The sequence below is a fragment of the Aquarana catesbeiana genome, linkage group LG09 (assembly GCF_042186555.1).
Source record: "Aquarana catesbeiana isolate 2022-GZ linkage group LG09, ASM4218655v1, whole genome shotgun sequence".
Classification (NCBI taxonomy): domain Eukaryota; kingdom Metazoa; phylum Chordata; class Amphibia; order Anura; family Ranidae; genus Aquarana; species Aquarana catesbeiana.
Genome location: NC_133332.1, coordinates 292,096,863 through 292,118,873, shown reverse-complemented (window position 1 = coordinate 292,118,873; position 22,011 = coordinate 292,096,863). Strand labels below are relative to the sequence as shown.

Below are 22,011 nucleotides of genomic sequence, written 5' to 3'. Positions count from 1 at the left end.
ACAACAGAAATTAATATAACTCTTCTGTCTGCCCAATTAACAGCACTGGCAAACCTCTAATGAATAGTGTCACTTTCATGTTTCTAATTGTGGATAATCTGGGTAGGCGTCAGCAGGCGGTTACACACGGTAGCTGTTGCCTACCTAAAATGAAGAAATTGGAAGAGATTGCCTTTTACTTTTGTGCATACTTCTTTGGAGGTGAAAAGATCTTGGACAAAAAGCGGGATAAGGGAGATCTGTGCTGCCTTTATTTTCTCAATGTATTAAAGTTGTGGGTAGTTTGTAAGGGTGGGGTCAAGTCATGCTTTCTAGAGATTTAGACTTTGCCTTTGTGAAGGAAAACAAAAGGAAGACTAGACTATGGTAGAGTGTAGTGTGACCAGGACTGGGGATTATTTGCCCACTTACTGCTACTATATGTAGGGCTGGTGTCCCCAAGTACTGTGTACTTGCCTATTCAGACATCATGGGTATTTTATAGCTCCCTGCTTCTTGTTCAGGCCTGTGATAATTTGTCAGTGTTTCGCAGAGAGGAGACTTTCAGCACAAACTTCCTTTGGTGTCTCTGAGATGTCACATGAACGAATACCAAGAGCCACAAAGGAAGCTGTAAGATGTGAAAGGTGTCTCAAAAAACCCTATGGGGGAATTTACTAAAGCTGCTGCGCCACTCTTCTGGCGTTAATCCCTCTTGTTAATGTACTGTGCCAAATTCATGAAACATTTGTGTCACTTTTGGATCCTACAGCGACAGATTTTGCAAAAGTGCATTCTAAAAGTGGCGCAGCATGAACCAAATTCAAGTACAAGTTCTAGACAGGCACATGAATTTGACGCATTCTTCACCACTTTTAGAATGCACAAGTCAAACTTTCACAAAATCTGCCTGCTCCAGGCTGTGAATTCCAGTCTTTTAGGAACACCCACCTTTCACCATGGCACTCTTTGCATGGTATACCTTCTTCAATCCACAGAAAGGGCTACTTGGTTGAAATTTTCCACAGGCCAAAGGTTGGCAGTTCTACCTTGAGTGTGACAATGATGTTCTGCAGTGTGCTGAGTGAGTTGAGCTTGCCAAACCAAACCCATTAAACCCTCTAGAACCGAAATGGTAGCAACCAAACTGTATGGAAGTATACAGGACTACAGTTGAAGTTACCATCATTACCACGGCTACTATCTTACTGAACAACGTCAAATGTATTGCTGATGTACAGGTAAGCTTTATGGTGCTCATACTTAATGTATATTTGGGCATATATATATAAAAAAAAAACAAAAAAAAACAAACACATTTTGTATATTTTGCAATGCATATACAGTCAGGGAAAAAAGTATTTGATCCCCTGCTGATTTTGTACGTTTGCCCACTGACAAAGAAATTATCAGTCTATCATTTTAATGGTAAGTTTATTTTAACAGTAAGAAACAGAACAAAAATATCCAGAAAAAATCATTTCAAAAAAGTTATAAATTGATTTGCATTTTATTGAGTGAAATGAGTTTATGATCCCCTATCAATCAGCAAGATTTCTGGCTCCCAGGTGTCTTTACAGGTAATGAGCTGAGATTAGGAGTGCTCTCTTAAAGGGAGTGCTCCTAAACTCAGCTTGTTACCTGTATAAAAGACACCTGTCCACATAAGCAATCAATCAATTTGATTCCAATCTCTCCAACATGGCCAAGACCAAGGATGTCAGGGACAAGATTGTAGACCAACACAAGGCTGGAATGGGCTACAAGACCATCGCCAAGCAGCTTGGTGAGAGGGTGACAACAGTTGGTGCGATTATTCACAAATGGAAGAAACACAAAATAACGGTCAATCTCCCTCGGTCTGGGGCTCCATGCAGGATCTCACCTCGTAGAGTTTCAATGATCATGAGAATGGTGGGGAATCAGCCCAGAACTACATGGGAAAATCTTGTCAATGATCTCAAGGCAGCTGGGACCATAGTAACTAAGAAAACAATTGGTAACACACTACGCCTTGAAGGACTTAAATCCTGCAGTGCCCACAAGGTCCCCCTGCTCAAGAGAGCACATGTACAGGCCAGTTTGAAGTTTGCTAATGAACATCTGAATGCTTCAGAGGAGAACTGGGTGAAAGTGTTGTGGTCAGATGAGACCAAAATCGAGCTCTTTGGCATCAACTCAACCCACTGTGTTTGGAGGAGGAGGAATGTTGCCTATGACCCCAAGAACACCATCCCCACTGTCAAACATGGAGGTGGAAACATTATGCTTTGGGGGTGTGTTTCTGCTAAGGGGACAGGACAATTTCACTGTATCAAAGGGACAATGGACAGGGCCATGTACCGTCAAATCTTGGGTGAGAACCTCCTTCCCTCAGCCAGGGCATTGAAAATGGGTCGTGGATGGATATTCCAGCATGAAGATGACCCAAAACACACAGCCAAGGCAACAAAAGAGTGGCTCATAAAAACACATTAAGGTCCCGGAGTGGCCTAGTCTCCAGACCTTAATCCCAAAGAAAATATGTGGAGGGAGTTAAAGGTTTAAGTTACCAAACGTCAGCCTTAAAACCTTAATGACTTGGAGAGGATCTGCAAAGAGGAGTGGTACAAAATCCCTCCAGAGATGTGTGCAAATCTGGTGGCCAACTACAAGAAACGTCTGACCTCTGATTGCCAAAAAGGGTTTTGCCACCAAGTACTAAGTCGTGTTTTGCTTAGGGGGTCAAATACATATTTCACTCATTAAAATGCAAATAAATTTATAAATTTTTTGAAATGCGGTTTTCTTGATTTTTTGTTGTTATTCTGTCTCTCACTGTTAAAAAAACCCTACCATTAAAATTATAGACTGATCATTTCTTTGTCAGTGGGCAAACATACAAAATCAGCAGGGGATCAAATACTTTTTTCCCTCACTGTACAATTCCCCATGTTTTGTATCTTTGAAAAGTACTGAAAAATTCATATTGATCTGCCAGAAATCCAGTGAGCTCTTAACTTCCTGTAATGACCTGACAATGCTTTTCCCTGCAGCACCTAACTCCAAAGGATTGTTGTCAGACCTGCTTTATGGACTTCAGAACATCTCCCCTTATGTTATAGAGATGGAGACTGGACGGTCTTCTGCAGTCCGTAAGAGGAAGACGCAGGCAGGCCTAACAATACTGCTTGGTATTTCAGGGCAGCAGGGGTAAAGTTGCCAATTTACAACAGGAAGTTAGGAGACCACTGAATTTTTGGCAGGATTAGAAAGTATTTATCTGTACTTGTAGTATTTTTAAAAGAGAAGTATGACTTTCTAAAAAAACTAAAATGTATACTCAACTAGGTGTATGTCTGTCCCCTGCTGGCTCTGTAGTGAGAAATGAGGGATCAAACACCACTGATTGCTCAGTTCTCCCCCTCCGCTCTGAGCAGAGAGCCCTGACAGTCAGTCAGCAGCTCTCTGCCCTTTCCTCAGTGCTCACTGAAGCGCTGGGCTGTGGAGGGGAGGCTGGCTCAGGCTCTTGGTGGATCATTAAGAGGCTGAGCCAGGTGCCGATCCCGGCTTCTGGGTGGATCCCGACCATATGATTGGATTTTTTTCCATAGCCTGGACTGGCTCTGTGATGGGCTTCAGCTCACTGTTGGCTGAAAATGGGTCACAGGAGTGCAGAATAAACTGCACTCCTGTGATCGATTGGAGCAGTATAGCCAAAAAAACATTGGCTATACTTCTCCTTTAAAGAGTACAAAACAAGGGAAAATGTGCATGTATTGCAGAGATGAACGGAATGCTTTCTTTATATATATATATATATATATATATATATATATATATATATATAGCTATAGCTAGATGTATACCCCCAAGACACTATATGATTACTTACATTGTTGATCATAAGATGCATTATGGTTTTAGGCATTAAGTCCCGAATTGTCTTGTTGACTATAGCCATGTAGGAATCCACAAGATTACGGATAGTTTCCACCTGCCTTTCCAACTGAGGGTCCATTGAATGCATAAAGCTGTCAGATCCATTCTCCTCCGACTCACTAGACTGCAAAGCCAAGAGAAATAAAAGAAGATATACAACGCTTAAGATGGAGTTTGGCAGAGTCCTACATGACGGAGTCCATGGCATAGTCTGTTACTGACACTGAACTGAAACAGCCAGGCAACCAGTGAGCCAGAAGGAATCTTCCTCATTGTTTACTAACACAGGGTTGGGTGATTATGTTTTAAAGTCTTGGTAGTTTTGAAGACTTCTGTACCCTGTAAGTTTCATCTGCTTGTACTAAGTAAGATCTTGAGTGGACATTTAGTTTAAAGTGGAAAATTAGCCAAAATCTGTTTGGATAAAGATGGGAAGCACTGAAATCTGTCAAGGTTTAACTGCTTTGTCCCTAATGGGGAGATTTGCCTTACTTCCTGTCCCAATGAGAGTGACTTAAAGTGTAAGTTCACCTTTACAGAAAAATTTGTAAGGTGTACTTACACTGGACCCCCTCCTTATCCCCCCCAGTCCCGCTGACCTGGAGTCCGGCGATCACCCACTAGGAGACCTCGTATAGCCGCCTCACCGGTCCGGGGCTTAGAGATCCCCTCGGCTTAATCTCCTAAATGCACCTCGTAAGGGGGTACGTTTAGGAGCATTCTAATTGGTCAGCGCCAACCAATCAGAGCCCTTGTAGCCTGTCCAGTCACCGCAGGTGAAGAGGAGAGAAAGTCGAGGGGATTTCAAATCCCCAGACCGGTAAATCGGCGATACGATCTGTCAGAATGGGAGATCGTCAGCTTCAGGTACTGCGAGACCAGGTGTGATGGGAAGGGGGTCCAGTGTAAGTTCACCTTACAGATTTTCTGTAAAGGTAAACTTACACTTTAAAGTGTAATTCCAGGATCGTTCTAAGCTTAAACCCGCTCCCATCCCTTCCTAACTTCTAGAAGGAAGATTATACTTATACTTGCCTGTTCTCAGAGCGCTCTGGTCCGGTCATGTGATATCCTCAGTGGTCGGCGAGAGAAAAGAGCAGGGACAATGTCTGGAATGTCTGGGTGGCGACGTCACCCATAGGCTTACTATGGGGCATCCAATGTTGGCTGTCCCTCCTTTATCCCCTGAAGCCAGCTGCTGGTAGTCGATCAAATGACCAGACCAGAGCTCCCTTAGAATAGGCAAGTATAAGCGTTTTCCTTCTACAGGGTAGATAGTATAGGAGTTAGAAGGGGGTGGGAGCATGAAGCTTAGTTAAATCAGTCCTGGAATTCCCCTTTAACTCTTCCCAAAAAAGTTTTAGTTGGACTTCCACTTTAACTGAGTAAGAGGTCCTCATAATGAATAGTGGTCGGTAAAACTGTTTTAGTGGACCAATCAAAATCTTACTATATACACATCAAATACAAACCACCTTTCAGAGACTTGTATGTTTTAGGATAGCTTAAATTGCACCTGTGCCCAGACTGGGGGTATTAAATGTATTTATATATTCTAAACAAGCATTAAAAGTTTTAAAACAACTCGTCACTGACTGTTGTTGCTACAGGTGCTGTGGACTAGAGGTCTGTTCACTCTGCAGCATTTACAAAATTCATGCTAAAATCACATGCGCTGACGGTTTTTTTTTTGTCAATGCTGCATTGCCTTTATGTGCTGTTGTATGATTTTTTTTTAACACTTTGGGCTGCACTGGGTGTGTTTTTTTAATCTCACAGCAAAAACCAAAATTCTTTTTATCCTGGCCTACTGGTAAAATGCAAAGTGTCCCATTTTTTTTCCAGTACGCACCAAAGCTAGGGCATTGATGTGAATTAGTATTAAAGTATAACTAAAGGCAAAACTGTCTGTACCTCCATTAGGGAGATTCACCCTCTCTATTTGTTCTGTTTGCCATTATCACTGAGAGTGAAAGTAAACGAAAATCCCAAATTTTGGGTTGTCACCAAAACATGAATAGAAGGGAAATGTTCCAATGGGGAAACAAACTCTGAAACCATGGTGACAACCAGGGATTCCCTCACTTTGGAAGGATTTCCTCACTTCCTGTTTTGGCTAAGGGACAGGAAGTGAAGGGAGTCTCTCTAAAAGGGGTTATTACTCTCCTTAAATTTTTCCAAAAAAAGTCTTTAGTTATACTTTAAATACAAGGTTGTTTGCCTTGTTCTCGTGTTGGGACTGTGTTGCAGCCTACATGTTGAGAACGAAACTTAATTAATTCTTAATCATGTGTCTAAGGCCCGGTTCACAGTTGTGCGATGCGAGAACCCTGCAAATTCACTGTGGGCTCCCGCATCGCAGTTCACACTGCCATATACGAACTGCAGGGGAGTGTCAATACATTGTTAACGACACCCCCAGTTCAGCTCGCGTATCGCACTGGGAACTGAAAGTTCGGACATGAATCGGATCACATATGTGTGAACACACATGCGATCCGATTCTGGTCCGAACAGAAAAAAGGGTCCTGTGCATGTTTGGACCGAATGCGGTGCGATATCAGCCATACTATCTGTATGGCTGATATCGCACAGACATCGCATGTAATGTGAACAGCAGTGCGCTGCGAATTACATGCGATGTCTGGCATCGCACAAGTGTGAACAGGGCCTTAAGTCATGTTTCGGTCAGCATCTAACAGAATACCACTTGTTGTTTGTTTACAGTAGAAAGCTTGGCAAGGGGAGAGAAGCTGCAATTTTACAGTCTCTGATGTAAATTTGAGGACGAATTTCACCACAGTGACAATATAGGGATTGATTTACTAAAACTGGAGAGTACAAAATCTGGTGCAGCTCTGCATGGTAGCCAATCAGCTTCTAACTTCAGCTTGTTCAATTAAGCTTTGACAAAAAAAAAACTTGAAACTGATTGGATTCTATGCAGAGCTTCAACAAATTTTGCACCCTCCAGTTTTAGTAAATCAACCCCACAGAATTCAGTGAATGCTTGTTTTAGGCAGTGTTTCCCCGCATCCAATTTGCATGACAGGAGTGTGTGGCTGGCTCTCAATGGAGCCAGTTCGCACAGCTCCAGGGTGGCCACGGTCCACATTTAATAAGGGCCCTGTGCGTCTTTGGCTCCAATTCAGGTGCAAATTCAGGCAAAAATTCAGACCTGATTCGCACCTGAATTGGTGAACAGGGAGACACCGGACCCAATGCTGTGAACCGTGGCTGCAGCATATGTGAACCCAGACTTAAAGATCTTTTGCTGATTGTTAAGAATATGTAAATGCTTTACTGTCCATTGTCTGGGCACAGGTCCACTTTAAGACTGAAATATGAAACGTAGAAGGAAATATAAATCCAAAAGAGGGACAATGGAGAAGATGAATCTCCCAGGTCCTATCTGTGCTGTTTCACTTCACTATTTCATGTCAGGCATGCAAAATAAAAAGAATGTTAATGGAGAGAGTTTGGGAGAAAGTCAGAACCAGGAGAGAAAAGGGGGAGAGACCCCAAATTAAAAGTTCTGACCAGACTCGGAGACAGACTAAACTGAGGATATAAAAAAATGATGAGGGAAGACAGTAGCCCCCCTTAAAACATCCAGCCGGGGCCACTTATGGGAGAAGAAGAAAGGAAAGTGAGGTTGTTAAAAAGAAGCAGGAAGGAGCATCAGGACTCCTCCGGAGCCGACTGCACCACTTACTTTATCCTTGTCCTTTGAGGCCAGATTGAGCCACAACACAATAAAATAAAACACACAAAAAGGGGACAAAATAGAAAAACACCAAAATTAGTGGTTAGGGAGGAATCCCTGACTCTTGTTTTTATAAAATGACACAGGAAATGAGCACAGTGTGAAGACTGGCGAGAAATGGCCAATGGCTTAAAATATTAAGCCACCGCAAAATGGCATCTCAAGGAAGGGAACTATGAGATGGCAATCTGGGAGCAAACGCAGTCATCATCTCATTAGCAATCATGACCAGCATTTATTATATATTCTCTTATAGTCCCACACAAATTTCATTACTACCTAATGTATGATGGCATAAGAGATATGGTCTGCTTTTTTTTCTAACCTTTAATGTCTACATACACTATTTTGCCAAAAGTTTGTGGACATCAGACCATCACACTTATATTAGTTTGCGTAATAATTATATGGAGCTTATCATCTCTGCCCTTTGGAGCTTATGTACACTATATGGACAAAATTTTATGGACACCTGGTCATCGCACTTATGAGTTTGGACATTCCAAAACCATAAGCATGAATACGGAGTTGCCACCCCTTTTTGGTTTTAACAGCTTCCACTCTTCTGGGAAGGCTTTCCTGCATGGGTTCAGAATGTGTGGGAATATGTTCAGGTAAAAGCATTTTGAGGTGTATGTTAAACAAAGAAACTGGCATGCCAATCTATCCACTGGCGTTCAGTAGGGTTTTGGTCAGGTCTTTGTGCAGGCCACTCCACCTTCTCCACACCAAACTCATCTAACTTCGTCTTCATGGAGCTCACTTTGTGCACAGGGACATAGTCATACTGCAACAAAAAAAGGGCCTTCCCTAAACTGTTAATCCCCGTACAGAGGGGCAGAATGTGGGGAGACAATAGCCAGTGCAAAAAAAAAAAAAAAAAAAAAACGACCGACATTTGGTCCGTGTATATGTCTGTCCGACAGAAACTGGCCATTCATGCTGGAAAACCAGCAGCCGACCGACTCCCAAACAACGTTTTCAGCCAATGGCAGGGTGCACTGATCGGAGTGTTCTGGCGGGGGGTCGTTGTCCTGTCAGAGCACAACAGCTCAGCAGGGGAGAGCGCTGAACTAACCTCGCATGGTTAGTACAGCGGCGCTGACCAGAGATGTCCGTTTTTCTTCGTGCAACCCAGCGGTTGTACTGTAGTGTGTACCTGGCTTTACCACAATTGTGGAAAGTACAATTGTCTAAAATGTATTTGTATGCTGTAGCATTAGCAGTACCCTTAACTGGAAACACCTTAACTCAGTAATTTCAATGGGTATCCACATACATGTGGGCACATAGTTGGTGTGATGGTCAGGTGTCCACAAACCTTTGGTCATATATTGTGTGAGGCATTATTGTTTAAAAATATAGACTTGCAATTTATGCAGCATAGAGGGAAGTTTTAGCTGTTTACATATGATGTTTCGCAGCGGAGTAGTTCTGATCTTATTGTTTTTTTGGGAAGTTTTTAAGTTAGATTTTCTATCAGAGGAATATAGGTTGGAAAGGAGTTTGGAGAGTATTTTTTAAATGACAGAAAAAAAGTCATGTAGCTATAGTGCAACCCTTTACTTCTCATTAATAGGTGCTCTTTCTCATAAAAAGTTTCTTGATCTCCACCTCGAATGGCTCCTTGCTCTGTTGTCAAGAGACACCTCACATAACCTCAAACTTTTTACCATTTAAAACCAATTACCGTATATACTCGAGTATAAGCCGAGTTTTTCAGAACATTTTTTTGTGCTGAAAATGCCCCCTCTGCTTATACTCGAGTCAAGCACAGAGAATGACATTTTCCAAGCTGTCTTTGGGGCCCCGTATCTCTGGGCCACTTGGTGCTAGATACAGGGCCTCAAAGTTGGTTCAAAAAATGTCATTCTCTGCTGCAGAAAAGTGCTTGACATTTTTCGAACCGACTTTGGGGCCCCACTGGGTTTGCACACCAGATTTGGGGTCCCTAGCACCAAGTGGCCCCAAGATACGGGGCCCCAAAGTTGGTCAACTGTGTCCATCTGCAGCAATGTAATTTCGGGACCCTTTGGGTCCAGAGACCCCAAAGTTTGGCTGCAGCTAGGGGGCATCTAGGAACCCTTAACTACCGAGTTTGACGTTCGGGGGACCTATGGCTGCAAATGGGCACAGTGAGGCTGCAAATGGGCATTGTTGACCCTCTTTTCCACTTACAGTAGCTGCACATTTCTCCCCCTAGGCTTATACTCGAGTCAATAAGTTTTCCCAGTTTTTGTGGTAAAATTAGGTGCCTCGGCTTATATTCGGGTCGGCTTATATTCGAGTATATACGGTAGTATTTTAGCAAAAACCAGTGTAATTTTTTTTGTTAGTGGTCAGTCTAATACAGTAATAGCAATCAATTGTTTAGTATGCAGTAGATTCAACTGCTTTGTGCAAAAAAAAAAAACATTTGGAAAGGTGAAAACATAATTTTCCAGTTGTATATTTTGGTGGTGAGCATATTAAATGATTTGTGTGGGTTCTTAATTACAAAAAATATAAATAATTGGTATTTGGATAAGAATAAGGTTCTTATAACACCAAGAGGTCAATAAATAAGCAGCAAGTGTTGAGGCAAAAGCATAAGAGCATAAACAAATGACCAGTAACAAATGGACCAGTCCCAGTAACAAACCATTCAGGGACACAGACAAATAACATATATTGGGGGTTATTTACGAAAGGGAAATCCACTTTGCACTACAAGTGCAAACTAAAAGTGCAAAAAGCACTTGAAAATGCACTGAAATTGCAGTCGCTGTAGATCTGAAATGAGGGGAAACTCTGCTGATTTTATCATCCAATCATGTGCAAGCTAAAATGCTGTTTTTTTTTTATTTTCCTTGCATGTCCCCCCTCGGATCTACAGCGACTTTACTTCCAAGTGCACTTTCAGTGCAATTTCAAGTGCACTTTTGCACTTGTAGTGCAAAGTGGATTTGCCTTTCGTAAATAACCCCCACTGTGTCATGTCTTCTTGGATTGTCTGATATTCAGTACTATAATTTAATTTACAGGGCTGGATTTACTGTTAGGTACAGTAGGCTTCTGCCTATAGACCGCAGAGGTAAACACACACAATGTCACAATGTTCTAGACCAGGTTAGGCACAGTAAATTAAAAATATTTTCTTTGAAAAAAGGGATGTTATTAGTTCCATAGGCCTCAGTGATGGAAATTCATTAAAGTGACCCTGTCACTATACAAAGATATGCAACAAATCTTTTCCTCTTTAAAAAACAACCCCCAACGATCAAAGGAAAACTGGCTTTTGCAGACGTGTAAATCTCCAGGGTTCCTGCAGCTCTCAGTGGTTTCTCCTGCTGACCTTCATATCTTTACTGTATCCTTTATTCGGAGGAGGGTAGAGGAAGGAACCACTGTGACCTCCAGGGGACCGAGAAGAGTAACACTACTGGAAGTATGGGTTTCCCAGCAAACTTAGGGGGATGATTTTACAGCATCGAGTTCAGCAGGAAAGGAAAAGGTAAGTACTGTATTTATCGCCGTATAACACAAACTTTTTCTGAAAACAGAGGGCAAACAGTGCGTGCGTGTTATACGCCGATAATTTTTTTTTACCAACAGGGGGTGTCAGGCCTCTCCTGGCCCTGGGACAGCACTGCCGGCATAGTCTAAAGTTAAGTGTCAGTGTCATTGTAAAACAAAGCCTCTAAATACCTCATTAGTTCCATTCTTTCCAGCCGTGCTCCTCCTCCTCCGAGTGTAACTTTAGATTGGAGGAGGACAGTGGTCACGTGACCATCCATGAAACGTCAGAGGAGAGTAGTCATGTGACTGGGTCAAAGAAAGAATGGCGCTAATGTCTTCAATAAAGGGAAGTTTTGCTGTGTATGTTTTGTATTGAGACAAAGTCCTTAGAACTTCCACTAAAGTAGCATGCAATTAAATATGTCACCAACCAGGTGGCCCCGTTATTTAGTCTTGTACATACCACAGCTCTCTCAGGATAGACACCAGCACGTAAGAAAGATGCCTTCCAACTGTCCACTTCTTCCTGAGTCTCGCAGGCCAGCTCCAACTGACGGTAATCCTTGTAAACATTCCTGGAAACAGCATAGATCACAAAGATCATCCTCTGGAATTAGTAATACTGGTTCTCATCTATTGACATATTGGATAGGGTGGGGAAAAGGTAAAAAAAACCCTTGTCAGTTTTTTTCTTGATACCGGTTTCCTACTGGGGAGATTTACCTTTATTTCCTGGAAAGGCAAGAGGAAGTAAGAGGGATTTTTTTTAAAAGTATGGGGATGCTTATTCGTAGACAGTTGTCACCAGAACAAGTGTTTCCTTTGAAAGATTTTCCCCTCAACCCTTATTCTTATTAAATTGTTAAGTTTTTGTATTTCAGGTCAGGTTTTGTATTAATGGTCAGCAGAACGAATAAAGAAGGAAACTCACCAAAACAGAAGCACAAACAGCAATAAAAAAAACTGACAGAGGTCTTAAGCCTTCCCTATTTCGTCCAAGACAAAAAAAAATTGGCTAGTACACACGATCGGATTTTCCGACAACAAAACCGTAGATTTTTTTCCGAAGTATGTTGGCTCAAACTTGTCTTGCATACACATGGTCACACAAACGGCCCAAAATTCCGAACGTGAGAATGCGGTGACGTACAACACGTACGACGGGTTTATAAAAGGGAAGTTCAATAGCCAGTGTGCCACCCTTTGGGCTCCTTCTGCTAATCTTGTGTTTATCTCATGTTAGTAGAAGTTTGGTGAGAGACGATTCGCGCTTTTCCTCTGTGGGTGGAAATTCCGACAGCAAATGATCGATGGAGCATACACACGGTTGGACTTTCCGACAACTAACTCACATCTTATTCAATGGTTTGCCACAAGGTTAGAAAAGTGGGGTATTAAATCATTAATTAGTACCATCATCCTTTGAATGAATAGAGCAATGTTGGGTTGAAAGAGCAGGCAATAAGGACCTCTCCAATTGGATCCAATCTCTTTCAGAATTAATAGGACTATTGCGGTACCAAAGGGGTATAGACAAGAGTATTAAAAATTGTATAGTTTATTCAAAATAGGGATAAAAAGTCCTACAGAGGACACAATATGAACAATAACAACATAACACAATCATACAATAATTGTTACAGCAATATTGACAATCGAATTATATAAATAGTGCCTCCACAGACACGTAGAGGCAGGTTATGTGGTACTTGCAGATGTGACCTCTACAGTTTCGCGGTTAAAAGCCGCTTCTTCATGAGGCGTCTTTTTAGTACATACTCTACAAGATAGCAAACATAAAAATATCAACATTGCAATACATGAAAAAGGAAAACACATATACAAAGAAATACAACATTTGTTTTGGAGAAGATAATCATTATTAAATGTTGCACTCACCAACCTACACCCACAAGGGGTTTGGAGCGATACTGTGAGACGCCAACAAAAGGGCGATCCCCCGGGGGTGGGTCAGGGGGGCACTAAGATGGTACTAATATGAAAAAATATAGAAAATAAAGTATAAAAAATAAGCAAATGGGGTTCTATTAACTAAAAGAAACACCCAGGTGCATAAAGTTGTGGTGGAAGGTGGTGAACAAGGGGATGGAAGGAGGGGAGGGAAAAAAAGGGGGAGGGAGAAAAAGGGGGAGGGAAAGGGGAGGAGAAGAAAAGAAAAAAAAGAGAGAAAGAGAGAAAAAGAGAAAAAAAGGGGGGGAATGAGAGGGGAAGAGGGTGAGGGGAAAGCGTGGGCAGGGGGGGGAGGGGGGGGAAGGAAGGGGAGGGGGGGAGGAAGGGAAGAGGGATGGAAAAGGGGGGGGGAGGGGAAAAAAGGGGGAGGGATGGGGAAGAGGGGAAAAAAGAAGAGGGGGGAAGAAAAGAAGGGAAGGGAGGTCCATCACCTGACCAATATGGTAAAAGAAGAAGTAAAGATGTTTAGAAGAGCGGGGGTTAATATCAAAGGATATACCCACCGTTACTGTGAAGTTAAAACCATTAGCAAATTTGATGGCTATCCACACCCAGGGTATATGAAGGGTAAAACGACAATGCACTAGAGGGACCAGGCAGCCAAAACATACAGGGTCCCTGGGAATAAGGAGATAAGTTTGAGTTGTGTAAGGTTTGCTGCACCTCTCTGCCATGGAAAGAATAGCTACTTTCAGGCAGAGGAGAGAGGGAATATAACACCACATAGTATCATAGAATCCCCCCTCCCCACACATAAGATACGTGATGGGTACTTACGATTTAGCAGCTGGCGTGAATGGACTACTGGGTGTGTGCCTCTTTGGCAGACAGCTGAATCTTCTGCCTTAAATGCCCCCAACCTGGAAGTTAAACGGCGCTGAAGGCAACAGCTGCCGTCTCTTCCGGGTCCTATCCCCCTCTACTGCGCAGGCGCGAGAAACCTCCGCGCAGGCGCACAGCTCCATACTGATTGACGCAACAGCCTCAAACTAGGAGAAGCAGCAGCTGGGCTCCGTGGAGCCCCTCCCACTGCCGGTGGATAGCAAGACCGCCTTATGGGGGGAGAATTAACTCCTCACATCACTCCACAGAGGGGGCGAGTGCAAGCTATGAATACAAATTAAACAGCAATGTTAGCCATGTATAAATCACGGACGAGGGTGCCAAATCACCGGCAACGGGAGCAACTTGGCCCATGGCCAGGGATGTGCACCATTCAGTCCCATACAAAGTATAAAAAACACAATACACATGACAATGATTACAGAGCATGTTTTTACAAAAGTGCTTATGGTAAGTCAAAACAACAAAATGGATATTTACAACCATAAAATGACTGTATGTAAGGAGTCCATTTGCTAGCAGTCAAGGGGAAAAAACCTAATTATACAGAAAGAGGGGGGAAGGAGGAAAGGCTGGAACATAGTTAACATAAGTACATGTCAAGGTGATCAAATTTAAATAGGAAAGAAATACAGTGCTATAAATGTAGTACGATTTCAAAGCGGGCTTAGAAAGGGACGGGTAAATGAATTATTCAAGAAAATACTTGTAGGAATGTGCCTCATTAATACCAGGTGGAGTAAGAGCGTTAAGTCACTCAATCCAGAGCGATTCACGCTTCAATATTTGACGATCCCAGTTGCCCCCTCTAGGGTCCTCAGGGACAACTTCTAAAACGGTAAACCTGATAAGGTCAAAGTTGAAGCGGTGGTGAATGCCTATATGGCGACCCACTGTAGTGAACTTGCCGTTAGTGGAGGCGTATAAATGGTCACCTAGTCTCTGACACAGCTCTCTAATAGTCTTTCCTACATAAAAGGCACTGCAGGCGTATGTCATCAGATAGATGACGCCACGAGTGTCACAATTGGCTGAGTGCTTTGGAAAAAACATCTTGCCGTTTGGGAGTAGAAATTGATGTCCCTCTTGAATCCAGGGGCAGTGTGGGCAATTGCCACACTTGAAAGTGCCCCTGGGTTCTTTGGGGCCAGATAAGGGGACTTTGTAATGACTATGTGTGAGCCTGTCCCTCAAAGAGGGGGCCCTTTTAAAGACCAAATCCGGAGTTAGTTTGATGTATTTTCTCAGTATATGGTGATCTGTCAAAATATGCCAGTGGCTAGATAGTATTTTGCGTAGCTGGTGGTGGTGAGTGGAGAATTTAGTGATGATAGTAGTCATATAGGGCTTTTTGGGACGTGGGGGGCCAAACAGTAGTCTTTGTCGATCTACAACTGAGGCCTTGTTAAACGCTTTCCTCAAAGTGGTACGATTGTAGCCTCTAGCCAAAAGTCGCGCGCGTAACGCGTTTGCTTGTCTATGGAAGTCCCCGTCCTCTGTGCAGTTCCTTCTTAGCCTCAAATATTGAGCATAAGGGATACTGCGAATCAGAGGGCGGGGATGTGAGCTGGAAGCATGCAATAGCATGTTACCCGCAGTAGGTTTGCGGTATAGGTCTGTAGTTAATTGTCCAGCAGGATTTTTAATGATCTGTATATCTAGAAAAGAGATGCTCTGAGTATTATATGTAAACGTGAAGTGAAGGTTGAAGTGGTTGGTATTTAACCTTTCAATAAAGGCTTTTAAATGTTGCTCTGTGCCTGTCCAAATGACCAACAGGTCATCAATAAATCTGAACCAACCCAACACATGGTTTAAAAAAGGTTCCATGAGGTCATCACCAAAAACCGCCCGTTCCCAGCCACCTAAGAATAAATTGGCGTAAGAAGGGGCACACGACGTGCCCATTGCAACGCCTTGGGTTTAAAGATATAATTGATCCATAAACAAAAAGTAGTTTTTGGTCAGAATAAATTCTAAAAGTTTCAGAATAAAGATATTGGTAGACCAGGTATGGTGATCCTGTTCCATGAGGAAGGAGCCAGCCATCCGGACGCCTTGCTCGTGGGGGTTGCTTGAGTACAACGCCTCAATATCAACAGCCACGAGGAGGGCATCCGGAGGGACTTGGACTCCCTCAATGTGTTTTAAGAGGTCAGTAGTGTCCCTGATATAAGATGGTAATCTTAATACATGGGGTAATAGAAAGGTATCAACCAGTTTGCTCGCATTCTCTGTTAATGAACCTTTGCCTGAAACAATAGGACGACCAGGGGGTACAGCAAGATTCTTGTGAGTTTTGGGTAACGCATAAAACGTCGGAGTTCGCGGGAATTGTACATTGATGAATTTATAGGTATCTTCATCGATGAGGCCCTCTAAGAAGGCCCCTCCGATGAGTCCCCTAAATTCATCAATGGTTTGTTGGATGAAAGTGTTTTCAATGGGTAAGTACCAATTGGGGTTAGAAAGAATCTTGAGACACATGGTTTGGTATTGGTGATGAGTCATCAGTACCAGGTTACCACCCTTGTCGGATTGCTTAATGACGAGGTCAGTGTTTTTTTGGAGTTTGGTAACTGCCCGGAGCTGTTGCGGGGTTAAATTGAGAGGTAGTGTTTGCCATTGCTCTTTTTTGAGGGACAGAATACATTCGTGTAAAAAGGCCCAAATGGATGGGCAAGTCATTAGGTCAGGAAAAGCTCTAGATTTCAATTTTAGACTGGGCTTGGGGTTGGGGTGTCGGAGGTTAGAGGAGATGTCCGTTTGACTACCGGGGAGGGAGTCAAGAGTGTTAACAGGGGCACTCGACTCAAACTCTCCTTCGTCAAGAAGTAACATGAGGTCCCGTAGTGCTCTGGACTGAGTTATAGTGAAATTTTTTGTTTTTTCCGCTAACTCTTTTTCAAGATTGGCACGTCTTCGATCTTGGTCAAACATGTAATTGAAGGTTAATTTTCTGGCGAATAAATAAAGATCTTTAATTGTCTCATAAATATCAATCGACTCCGATGGGCAAAAGCCCAAACCCAAATGGAGGACCTGTTCCTCCTCTGGAGTCAATTGATAAGATGTTAAGTTAATTATGTTAAGGGAATGGGAGTTTTCTCCATCGTGAAGTGTTGTTAATTGTGAGATGTGCTTGGAACCGGGGTCTTTTGCACAAACGTGTCCAGATTCCTTTGTCTGGTGGGTTCTGGAGTTGCCTGTACTAAAAAACCAGGTTGTGATAGAAGTGTCTGTATATTAGGTTGTAGAAGTTTGGGAATGATATTGTGTAAGGTGGGGTGGAGAGAACCCTCGTGAGGGGTCTGTCCACCCGGCCTTGGTGTTTGTGGTGTTTTAAGCGCTTTACCGTGTGGTTTGCCTTTTTTAGATTGTTTAATGATGGGATTATCACCTGTAAGGGATCTTTTCCGAGGGGCACTTGGTGCTCCTGACAAAGTGGGGTAGTTAGTGATCTTGTTTTTTCTGGAAAGTGGTTTTCCAGACCACTTGTACGCATAGCCCTCTGAAAATGCCAATTTATCCTGGAAAAGTTTTCTTTGTTTTTTAGTAATAATGTCTTTGTTGAGATTTTCTAATTTATCTCGTATCTCCTTCCACTTTATTGTGAAAGAAGCCGAGTCTTTGATATTGGGAAATTGGTTTAATAATCTATCAATTTCACCATCCAGAATCGTCATATCGGAGCGATACTGGGTGGTGAGTTTTTCCATGAGTTCTATACTGCATTTGGTTAGGGTATTTTCCCAGGAGTTCCTAAAGTCCGGGGAAGGGTCCTTAATGGTAGGGAATATTTGGATCCGTAGCCCTAAAGGGCAGACATTTTCTGTAATGTACGACTCAAAATATTGAATGTGCCAATACAGGTGAGATTTTTTCTTTAGGAGATTAAACATCCTATCAAGAAACGTTTTGGTTTCATCCTCAGACTGTTGATTTGCTAGACAACCTGCTTGTATAGTGGACATGAAGTCCCCCCATGCTGTGCCTAGAACATCCATAGCCCAAAATCTGTAAGTATAGGAGTGAGACCCTGACTAAAGGCAAGAAGGACTCAAGAATTTTAAAGTGATTACCATAAGACAAGAAATAAAGAAAAGTTATGTAAATGAAAAACGGGTTTGAAAAAGTGGCCTATAAGGAAGCCCTTTTGTGGGCGTCTCACAGTATCGCTCCAAACCCCTTGTGGGTGTAGGTTGCTGAGTGCAACATTTAATAACGATTATCTTCTCCAAAACAAATGTTGTATTTCTTTGTATATGTGTTTTCCTTTTTCATGTATTGCAATGTTGATATTTTTATGTTTGCTAACTTGTAGAGTATGTACTAAAAAGACGCCTCCTGAAGAATCGGCTTTTAACCACGAAACTGTAGAGGTCACGTCTGCAAGTACCACATAACCTGCCTCTATGTGTCTGAGGAGGCACTATTTATATAATTCGATTGTCAATATTGCTGTAACAATTATTGTATGATTGTATTATGTTGTTATTGTTCATATTGTGTCCTCTGTAGGACTTTTTATCCCTATTTTGAATAAACTATACAATTTTTAATACTCTTGTCTATACCCCTTTGGTACCGCAATAGTCCTATTACTTCTGAAAGAGATTGGATGTAATTGGAGAGGTCCTTATTGCCTGCTCTTTCAACCCAACATTGCAACAAACTCACATCGAACATTTCCCGTCGGAAAGTCCGACCGTGTCTTGGCAGCAGTAAGCCATGCATGAGACAGGAACAGTATAAGAAGGTTTGTTCTGCTCTTTTATTCATCAAGGTAATAATTAAACAGTTTACAGCAGTGGTTCTCAACTCCTGTCCTCAGGACCCACTAAGAGGCCAGATTTGCAAGATAACTGAAATACATCACAGGTGATATAATTTACTGCTCAGTGATTGCAGTATTCTAGTCTGCATCTCCCCAAGGAAATATATAAAATGGCCTGTTAGTGGGTCCTGAGGACGGGAGTTGAGAACCGCTGGTTTACAGGCTTTGTACAGCAAGCAGAGATTTACACGTCCTAAAAAAAAAAAAAAAAAAAAATCTGCTTGTCTGAGCCACTTAACTAAACTCAGGGCAGTTCAGGACTAACAGAGTGGCCCTTAATAGGTTCACCAAAACCAGGCAGCACATGCAGCTTTTAGTATTCTTTCAGCGCTCAATCATTTCACCAAGCAGCAGGCAGAGAGAGCCCTGATGAGCATCAGGCATCTCACATCTATAAATGCCTGTGCACAGCTGATTAACAGTGAGGTCTGGCTAACAGGAAATATGGAGATCTAGGACTAGAGGTTTTATGATACCCAAAAACTCTACAAAGCTTACAAGCTCTAGCACCCTGAACAAGACATAAACAAAAGGTGCAACACAGGGAAGGCCTTGCATATTTCATCAGGACAATGCTAAACCGCATACGGCATCTGTGTAAGCTTGCCATAAATATTTGAAGATGATTGAATCAATTTGAAGATTTATCCCAATCCAGCAGTAGGTATAAACAAAAATAGCTTTGAGTGGCATTCACATTTATGCTGAGTAAGAGGGTTGAGAATTAAATAGATTTTGGATTTCTTACATGGGTATGGAGGAAAAGAGTAGAACCCCCCCACAACCCTAGATAAATCCAGGGGAATAGCAATCAGACAGGGTTCTCAAACCTGTCCAAACAATGCAATGCCTGCAGAATCTGATTCTGCCACCATAAAGCTGGATAGTTACCCCATCTGACAGTTCCATGTGTATGGGCCCCATGCATGACTTCTGGCCAGCTAAAGTTTGAACAAACAATAAATCTGTCAGGTCAGAGGTATGCTGATCACTTTTGTTCCTCCCTGATATAGGCAATGCCACCAGTCTGAAATAGCCATGCATAGCAATTTTCTCATCTGGTGATAGGTTACTCAAGCCCTTAGGCACATTGTGGGATGGAGAGCAGAGGGTGAAAATCTTATCTAATGGGAGTGTTGGGTGGTGCATCTGACTGTTAAAAGGTATGAGATAAGGTTATGGTGTTTGCTAGAAGCTGATGCTCTTACCAGATTGTTATAATTTCTTTTGGTTCCATAAAACCTTTCTGATATAAAAAAGAAGCTGATGCTCCTAGTTTATATAAGCAGATATTTCCACAGTGTTACTTTCACCTCATGCCTGTGGAGGTAAGGCTGACACATTTTGCTGTCGCTTCTCACACCAACTACAATTTTACAAATTTACAATCAATTTTTTCTTTTCAACTTCCTCCATTTTCTGACTACTAGGATTGATTTAGCAGATTTTTAGATTCCCTGGATTGAGTTTTCCTATATCAGGGATATGCAATTAGCGGACCTTCAGCTGTTGCAAAACTACAAGTCCCATCATGCCTCTGTGTGTCATGCTTGTGGCTGTCAGAATCTTGCTAGGCCTCATGGGACTTGTAGTTCTGCAACAGCTGGAGGTCCGCTAATTGCATATCCCTGTCCTATATCTTGGTTCTCTGGGATTTTTTCTCTATAACTGACTGCTCACTGTTTCCCAACCTGCCCCAGCTTGCAACTGACTGAGCACCAAATCTTCCCTGGATAACTGGACCTCTTTCCTTGCCCTGCAGTGGACCTATGTTTCACAATCTGACCCAGCTTGCTGCTGACTCACCTCCAAACCTTCCTTGGATCACTGGACCTATTTGCTTGCGCTGCACTGTGAACAGGGCCGCCATCAGGGGGTACAGGCAGTACTCCTGTAAGGGGCCGGAGTGTCCCAAGGGGCCCGCCTGGCCGGCCCCCCCTTCCCCCCTCCGGGGCCCACTACAGAGAGGGAGAGGGGAGTATACACATTATGTTGCTGATATAACATCCAGCACAGCCAGGGAATGGGATGGGCAAGCAAGCCAGCTGGATGTCCACTGTGCAGCGTGGACTAGAGACTTCACCTGTCAGATGAGAGCTGTGATGTTGGGTATGGGCGGGACTACTACTCATACCCGCCCCCTTTGTCAAGCAACCAGTGTATAGGGGAAGAGGCATTCGTACATTGCTGGCTGGGGAAACGGTACCAAGACAGCTTTCAGTTTCTGCATTGGTTGAAAGTGGGGGTAGAGCAGCTCTCCCATGGCTCCTTCAACAGCCTCCCTGCTCTGCATCATGATCCTTATCTCCTATCTGGTCGGGGAGTTCAGAAGCTGAAAAGGAGTTTACAGAAAAGTTTTTTTACAAAGGTAATCATGTGGAGGATGGTGGAGCTTTGGGGGATGGGAAGATGAGGGGAGAGGAGAGGTGTGTGTAATGCAGAGGTTATAAGCAGTGGAGGAGTTGTGCAGTATTGGGATGTACATGGATGAATGGACTCTGTACCTAGTGTTCTTATGAACATAACACACACCAGAACCCATCTTCCTGTACATAACGCACTCCAGAACCCTAAATCCTGTACATAACTCACGCCAGAACCCTAAATCCTGTACATAACGCACGCCAGAACCCACCTTCCTGTGCATAACGCACGCCAGAACCCACCTTCCTGTACATAACGCACGTCAGAACCCACCTTCCTGTACATAACGCACGCCAGAACCCACCTTCCTGTACACAACACACGCCAGAACCCGCCTTCCTGTATATAACGCACACCAGAACCCTAAATCCTGTACATAACTCACGCCAGAACCTACCTTCCTGTGCATAACGCACACCAGAACCCACCTTCCTGTACATAACGCACGCCAGAACCCTGCTTCCTGTACATAGCGCATGCCAGAACCCACCTTCCTTCCTGTACATCACGCACGCCAGAACCCACCTTCCTTCCTGTACATCACGCACGCCAGAACCCCACTTCCTGTACATAACGCATGCCAGAAACCACCTTCCTTCCTGTACATAATGCATGCCAGAACCCACCTTCCTTCTTGTACATAACGCACTCCAGAATCCTGCACTCTGTACCTAGCTACATAGTTACATAGTTAGTCTGGTTGAAAAAAGACACAAGTCCATCCAGTTCAACCATAAAAAAAAAACAAAAAAACAAAAAACAAAAACAAAAA

General features: G+C 43.0%; 1 protein-coding gene across 17 annotated transcripts in view; it reads right to left on the bottom strand.

The window, feature by feature from the left end:
• DNM1 (dynamin 1) overlaps positions 1–22,011 on the bottom strand; it is a 278,440-nt gene that overhangs the window by 38,621 nt on the left and 217,808 nt on the right. For all 17 annotated transcript variants that reach the window (XR_012236097.1, XR_012236096.1, XR_012236099.1 and 14 more), the window contains 2 exons: positions 11,628–11,739; positions 3,854–4,024 (listed from right to left, as the gene is read on the bottom strand). Coding sequence is in view for 14 of the 17 variants with exons in the window: in XM_073600424.1 (XP_073456525.1) it covers positions 3,854–4,024; positions 11,628–11,739 (283 nt within the window). In the remaining 3 variants the exon portion in view is untranslated. The remainder of the gene's footprint in view (positions 1–3,853; positions 4,025–11,627; positions 11,740–22,011) is intronic.